The following is a 7,388-nucleotide window of genomic DNA, read 5'->3' on the forward strand; positions in this document are numbered from 1 at the left end:
TTTTTTTTTTTTTTTTTTTTTTTCAAAATTAATCTGGATTTTTACGAGCTCGAATCAACAGAGAAAACCCGGGCTTTTCTTGCTTCGTCTTCTCCTCCAGCCACAGCCGACTGTCCAATCCACTCCTCGTCCTGAACATGAACGCCGCGACCGCCGCCGTGGTCTCCACCGCTGATTCGGGTCGGAAAAGCCAGTCGTAAACATCCCACATCATGTCAACTACCGACCCATCTAAAAAAATGGTTTGATTCCCTCGAAAATTCCACCTCAATCTCTTTACTTCAAACACCTGTTTCTTGTCGATTAACACTACCAGCCTCTGGTTGTTCAATTCCTTCCCGCCGCTGCAGCTGACCGAAATCTCGTGGAGGATACCACCGTCGGAGAATCTAGCCTTGGTGGAGAAAACCGAATCGTAACCGGAAAACTCCTCTCTCCGAGAAACCAGAGAGAATTTGGGGAAATGGGTATCGAAATCCGGTTTCAAAATCCCCAATTTCACCAATTTCTCCCTCTCATCACCGATGAACAGCGCAATTTGGGAATCCACAGTGACAACGATGTAGAAGCCGGAAGCCGGGTCGGGTCCGGGATCAAATCGGGCGTGGGAGATGTCCCAAAAGATCGAAATGTGGGAGTTGTTAGAGGATTTGAAGGATTTGAGGCCCTTGGGGGTTTGAATTGGATGGGAAACAGAGTTGATTTTGATGGTGAAGGCTTGACCCATTTGTTGGGCGGTCCAGTGGAGAAGAATGAGGAGGAGGGGGTGGTGGTGGGGGGATGAGAGGTCGGGTGTGTAAATGGAAGAAACAGAGAGAGGGAGATTATGGGAAGGGACATGGGGATGAGGGGAAGGGCCGGAGCAGTAAGAATCGGAGACTTTGACGGCGTGTTCACTGTAACATGTGGCAATGCTTCTCCTCATGGGGAAGAAGACGAAGAAGAAGACGAAGAAGAAGAAGAAGAAGAAGAAGAAGAGAGGGAAAGAGAAGGTTAAAGAAAGGAAGAGGAGAAGTGAAGATGAAAAAAAGGGAGTTTTTGTTGTGCTTCTTATGGCTTCCTTCCATGTCTGCTTCTCTTCTCTTACTCTGCTTTTTCCATCTCTATTCAAAGCACACGAACTTTTGCATTTTCTTTTTTATTTTTTATTTTTATTTTTTTAAAATAGATTTTTGAGAGAGGAGAGAGAGAGAGAGAAAGGGAGAGATAATGAAATCCATGTTCTTGTCTTAAGGAAAAATAAATATAATTCTCAGACCATAAAGAATTCCTAATAATTAATATTCAAATATGTCTACCAAAATCCCACCTTTTATTTTCTCTGTCCTTGTCTATCAAAATTATTATGCAGCTTTATGTTTATCCAAAAAAAAAAATCTTCAAATTTCACTTTTTTTTTTAATATATTATTTAAATTTTCCCTAATTTTGTTGATAATTTTGTATTGGAAATTAAATTGAGCAAATGTAGAAAGGTTAGGTTCCTACTTTCTCAATTTAAATAAAAAATATCAAATTTGTAATGATTTTCAACTTTTAATGTTTTTATTTTTTTCTTTTTTCGGTATATGTAAATTGTCAATTTTAATATAATAATATGAAAATCTAGGAAAAAAACATATTGGGTAGTAAACTTAAATTTTTTTATTTATTTTTTATAACTACTCTTAGGATTCGGACAATTATAGATATTTATTTATATGTTAATAGTTAATTGTCGTTAAGTAAACAACTTTTGATTTTATATAAGAAAGATCGACTTAACAAAATAAAAATATAAAATACTTCCAATTTGAGTAATAAAATATATTGAGACGTGGGTTTAATGTGACGTATATTAAATATATATATATATATATATAAAACTTCGAAATCTCATTCAATTTATAAAATTATATATTTTAGAATATTACAAAAGGAATTATAAAATAATAAAAGTGATGCTAAATTTTTCTATTCAATTAGATTAAAAGTTCTACTTTAATTTTTTTAATTTATTATTATTATTTTTTGGAGAAAGTAACATAAAGCAATTTGAATTAAATAAATATGAGAAGCAAGGAGGAGGATTTAGAGGAAGAACAACGTGGTGCCACGTGGGGTCAAGTTATGGCATGATGAGAATGAATGGTTGATGGTGATATCTGGGCCCACCCAATTAAGAACGCTTCCTAAATTTTTATCTACTACAACCGTAGACGATTATTATTATATTCTTCGAAACGGTTTTTCGAGTAAAATAATAATTAAGGTGTTTTTTTGTTTTTTTGTTTTTTTTTCCGTTTTATTCCAGAGATATTGAAACGCCGAATTTTCTGTTTGTTTTATTACCCATCTACTTCTTTCATTAATCAATTCGCTTATTTACTGCTGAAATTCAATTATACCAAATACTCCAAATTTGGGAATTTGTTTGCTCAAATTAATATTCTAGGTGACGTGGAAATTGAATAATATAATATTAAATAATTTTGTTGTTTGTAAAATATTATATTTCTGGAGAAAAAAATGAATTATTAAACATGCAACTATGTTATAAGTTTTATAATTTATAATATCGAGAGTTGGCTAATGAGGAAGTAATATATAATTTAGTTCCCGAAAAAAAGTATAAACAAATTAATGAAATTTTGGTAGGAGATAAATGATTCCATAGAAGGAATATGAGAAAGGCAAAGGAATCCCATAAAAGATGGCTATGAAACAAAAACCCCTTTTTTACACACAACATAACAAACCGACATTGTTTTTCCAAAGGACATATAAAAGGAACTAATTTAAATGGCTCACATTATTTAAAGAACAAACAAAGTTGACCTTTTGAAATCCAAAAGTCAAACTAGAGTATAGTTCGACGCCGCCATTGAGATTCTGTGTGCAGCGGTCACCGGGGGGAAGAGGATTGTGGACTGGGCCGTGTTCGGACCAGCCCAAATCGTAATGGGCCCAAGTACTTGGGCCACGTCGATATCATGGATCATGTTTTAATTGGGCCCTTCTTCCTATTTATAATTGTTTTTCTAAATACTTTTAATAAACCTAATAAATCATCTCATAGTTTAAAATTAATTATTCTAATTAAATGACGTTCCAAATTTATTAAAATTTTCATTTATAAACATTTATTTTGTCAATATATATATATATAACTTAATAACAACGTAGCTAGTTAAAATATTAATATATGTATTTTTAAACGTTAATGTTCTAATCTTCTTTTGATAGATACTCTCGACTAAAGAAATGTCGTAAATATATATAAATTTTTTTAATTTAGTAATTTAAGAAAATGAACCAATAATAATCCAAGTGGATAAGACAATAATCAAATATAATATTTTAAAATACTACACATGGTGCAACCATAATTGAATATTACGAACAACCTTCTAAAAAACAATGGATTAAATAATATATTAATATTTGAATAGTTGGATGATTATTTAATTTTTATCTTTAGAAATTAAACTTTTAAACCCTATTATATATAAATTTATTTAATTAGTTACCCACTTTATTAAATAAATTCAAAATGTGACTTAAATTTTAAAAATATTTATTAAAGTAAACAACTATAATAAGAGTATATTATATGAACTTAGTGATTGAGTTATGATATGTTGTTATTAATTAAATTTACAATAATGTTATTCAAAAAGTCAAATAGTGGCTCCTTTCTAGAATCTATCTTTCTCAGGGTGGCCAACTATTCCGCTGGAATTAAGACAAAAAAAAATTAATAATAAAAATGGGGACCCACCACAACTATGCAAACTGGTCGGCGTCTACATCACTGTCGGTGAGATTATCGTTTCCCATTTCTAAAGCCCCCAAAGACGTCACTGATTACGTCACCGAACAAATCCACTACCCATCTCAATGGATTTAAAACTTGCGGATCCAAGATCCTTATACGGGCCGGGTGAAACCGACCCGTCGTCGTCTTCGAAGAATCGCCCGATTCCCCTCCGCCGCCTCCACTGTCGGTAACTAGCGAACCCGAGAATCATCACTGCGATTCCGACGATTCCGGCCAGAATTCCGAGTCCGATCTCGAGACCCATCTTTAATTTGGTTCTCGATGGAGCTTGTCGGACCTTGAAGTATCCGGTTTTTGTTCCATCGGCCACCGCCACCACCGTTCGGACCGGGTAGTCGACCAAATAACAGAACCCGGTCGCGTTGTAGTAGAGCGAGCCCCAGCAGGAGCAATTTGTTTCACAAAAGCTCTCGCATTGGTCCTTGGTGAACCCGGTTCGGTAGTTCATCAACTCTTTGAACGGTAATTCCACTCCGCTCCTTCTCAGAACCCAGAAGTCTTTTTTTGCGACCCCATTTCCGCAGAAGTCGCCGGAATCCGCCGGAATACATTGGCCAGAGGAGTAAACCGTCCGGTTGTCCAGACATGAGCAGCCGGCGCCGGGTTCGCACAAACCGTATGAACCGCAGGGACTCGGAAGCTCACACTGCTCCGATATTGCTTCGTATACCAAATCCCATTTGGAACCTGTTCAAAAATTAAATATATTTGTTAATTTTGTATTTTATTTTTAATTTTTTAAAACTAATTTCATGAACGGTCCAGTAAAATTTTAAAAATAAAATAAAATAACGAATATTGTCTAATTTAGCTTGATTTTGATGTAAACTAACGGGAAGAAAGCATTTGAAATGGATTTTGACGAACCTTCCCAGTAGAAGCCTCTGAGATTGCCGTCGGTATCCAGCCGGAGTCGGAGGAACCCATTCGCCGGTTTCTGAAAAGTATTGAAGGCTTGCAAATCGACCGGAACGGTGCCGTTTTGATACATACCGAGATACCCATCGGAGTGTAGCTGGAGATGAATCGGTCCACCGCCGGGAATTACCTGAGCTTTTGCTTGCAATGCTCTGTGTCTATAATAAATTTGGCTCCTCCCTTCATTAAACTCTGCATACAGTCCAATAAAATCGGCCCCCAATCGGGCCGAATACGCTCTATTCGAAGAAATCAACGCCATTTCCGAGCTGAAATTCTGATTCTCCACCAGGGTATCTGCCGGAAAGTCAAAACTCTGCCACAGAACCACCGGCGGATCACGGGCGAGTTGAATTTGTAAATTCGACGAGTTCAGGAGCACGGCACGGTCTCCGGCGGTATCAGTTGACCAAACTACCCTCCCATCCGCATCGGAAAGAACAAAACCGCCATCGAACCGGAGCAGAGCCCGGTCGGTCCAGGCCGGAAAGGTTGTAAGATTAACGGTCCAGATTGTCTCCGACGACGCCACGTGGAGAATCACGACGGCAAGCTGAGTTTCCTCAACTCGGAGGAAACCCAGAGAGAAGTTTCCGGTTGGATCGTTTAAGAGAGGCTGAAACGACCGGACCGCCGTGTCCGGCGAGGCTCTGAAGCCGCGAGCGAGTTCCTGCCGAGTCGCGGCCGTAGATACCGAAATGAGAAAGTGGAAAAGAGTGATAAAAACAAGCGCCAAAACGACACGTGAGTGAGTCGCCGCCGAGTTGGTGATCAGTCCGCACATATTTGCGACGGAACAGAAGCACAGAGACACAACGGAAAAGAAAGTCAAGAGTTAGGCATTAAAAGGGAGTAAGCAAAGGGGCAGTAAGGGAAGATATATACAAATCCAAATCAAGGCCAGTGGATGATCTCTAAGCACGATGAACCAAAAAAGGCAAAATTATATGATATTATAATATTCTCAGCTTCAAAATCTACCATCTTTATGAAAATGTTTTTTCTTTTTTTACGCACTACGAAAAATATAATTAAAAAGGTGGTGGAAATGTAATCGAAACCTAAAACCAAAGTTCAAATCTAGTGCCCCAGTGTGAGTGCCATATATTGTTCCGTGCTCAGCCCCCACTTCCAAAAATGTACCATTAATTTTCTTAGAGTGTCATGTAAACTAAGATATCTCAATCGTGTAATATAAATTTTAAAAAATATTTTTATGATTACAAAATTTGGATGGATGATAATATTTAATGTTATATTTACATGGTGGCTAATTATGACCCTACAATATACAAGTGACTATTTATTTATGGTCATAAATTAGGATGAAAAATCAATGATTTTCATTTTGAAGCTATGTAAAACTAGGTAGGCTGTCTTTGCAAAGTATACTGTGGAGTGATTTAAATCTAAAAAAAGTGTGGTCACCCTCATATATTTGATCAATAAGATAATATGAATCTTACTTTCTCTTGAAGCTCCCTTACCATCAACCTGTTTAAAATTATTCAAATTTGATTAATTTTACTCGTGGAATTATTCAAATCTCAAACCAAGTGTTCTTTATCATATTTGATCTATTTTTTTTCTCTTTACTGTTAATTTGAATTTAACGATGACGAGTTCATATTGTATCACTGTTTTGGTAGATAAATGTGGATAAAATATCGGGTAATGGTTGGTTGTGAAACCACGGAGAGTAAACGGAAAGAAGTCAAACCAAAATTAAATGCAAAGTCAAACCCCATTTCTTCAATGTCATAACTACCCAAAAGGGAAAAAATGGGTGAAGGGTTGGTGCCCAGTCGAACTAATTGACTCGTGATCCATGGCCGCCAACTGCTTGTCTCTCTAATTTCAAGACTGCCATTATTTTATTAAATTATTGGTCCAAAAAATAACCATTGGGAATTTAATTTTCACGTTTAAATTTATTTCATGGCTACAAAATTTAACCCTAAAAAATAATTTAATTATCAAATTTATTTTTCTTTTAATTGAAAAGAGACATTGAGAGAGGAAATTAATTATGGAGTTATTTTAATGCACAGTTGACCTAAATAAAGGACGTGCAGCCGATCCTCTCTCATTTATTCACATTTTTTAAAAGTCCAATGGTTGACTTCAAAATTATTATTATTTTTATTAATTTTATTTTTTAAGAAATTAATTGAAAGTTATTTTTATCCATCAATTTAAACATCTGAGTATTTGACATATTCTATGGTGATGCATAACACGTTTTTGTTTTCTATAAATAACATATCGCTCATATTTGATCGACTGTGCTACTTTAATTTAACGGAGAATTATCACTCCAAAATAACTAAGAAATTGAAATGAAAATTAATAATTTTAAATTTATGATAAATCATGATATAAGACTATTGTTCAATTATTTTGCGTAGGCCCATGTCGGGATCTTCAAAGGCCCAAACGTAAGACCATTGTTGGGCCTAAGACTATTGAAGCTGCAGGGTATAGTGGGCTTTTTATTCTGGTTTCGGCCCAGTCCAAATTCCCTCAATACAATCAATAGAAATCCTCGTATGACTCAAAATCATTAAATTTTCCCAACTCAAAAAAAAAAAAAAAAAAAAAAAAAAAAAAAAAAAAAAAAAAAAAAAAAAAAAAAAAAAAAAAAAAAAAAA

At 35.5% G+C, this 7,388-nt stretch overlaps 2 protein-coding genes across 3 annotated transcripts; both read right to left on the minus strand.

The window, feature by feature from the left end:
- Positions 1-26: 26 nt before the first annotated feature.
- Positions 27-1,159, minus strand: LOC111442047. 2 transcript variants are annotated; one of them, XM_023079299.1, is made up of 2 exons: positions 970-1,159; positions 27-936 (listed from the first exon to the last, which is right to left on the minus strand). In XM_023079299.1, the coding sequence occupies exon 2, from the start codon at positions 923-925 to the stop codon at positions 29-31; it is 897 nt and encodes a 298-aa protein (XP_022935067.1). In that variant the 5' UTR covers positions 926-936; positions 970-1,159; the 3' UTR covers positions 27-28. The 2 variants fall into 2 exon arrangements, with proteins under 2 accessions (XP_022935067.1, XP_022935066.1); XM_023079298.1 differs by having other exon boundaries at positions 27-948; positions 979-1,158.
- Positions 1,160-3,604: 2,445 nt separating this feature from the next.
- LOC111441430 (PAN domain-containing protein At5g03700) lies at positions 3,605-5,571 on the minus strand. Its single transcript, XM_023078418.1, has 2 exons — positions 4,687-5,571; positions 3,605-4,506 (listed from the first exon to the last, which is right to left on the minus strand). The coding sequence occupies exons 1-2, from the start codon at positions 5,519-5,521 to the stop codon at positions 3,851-3,853; spliced, it is 1,491 nt and encodes a 496-aa protein (XP_022934186.1). The 5' UTR covers positions 5,522-5,571; the 3' UTR covers positions 3,605-3,850.
- Positions 5,572-7,388: the final 1,817 nt, after the last annotated feature.

This window comes from Cucurbita moschata, unplaced genomic scaffold, assembly GCF_002738365.1.
Source record: "Cucurbita moschata cultivar Rifu unplaced genomic scaffold, Cmos_1.0 Cmo_Scf00004, whole genome shotgun sequence".
In the NCBI taxonomy this organism is placed as follows: Eukaryota; Viridiplantae; Streptophyta; class Magnoliopsida; order Cucurbitales; family Cucurbitaceae; genus Cucurbita; species Cucurbita moschata.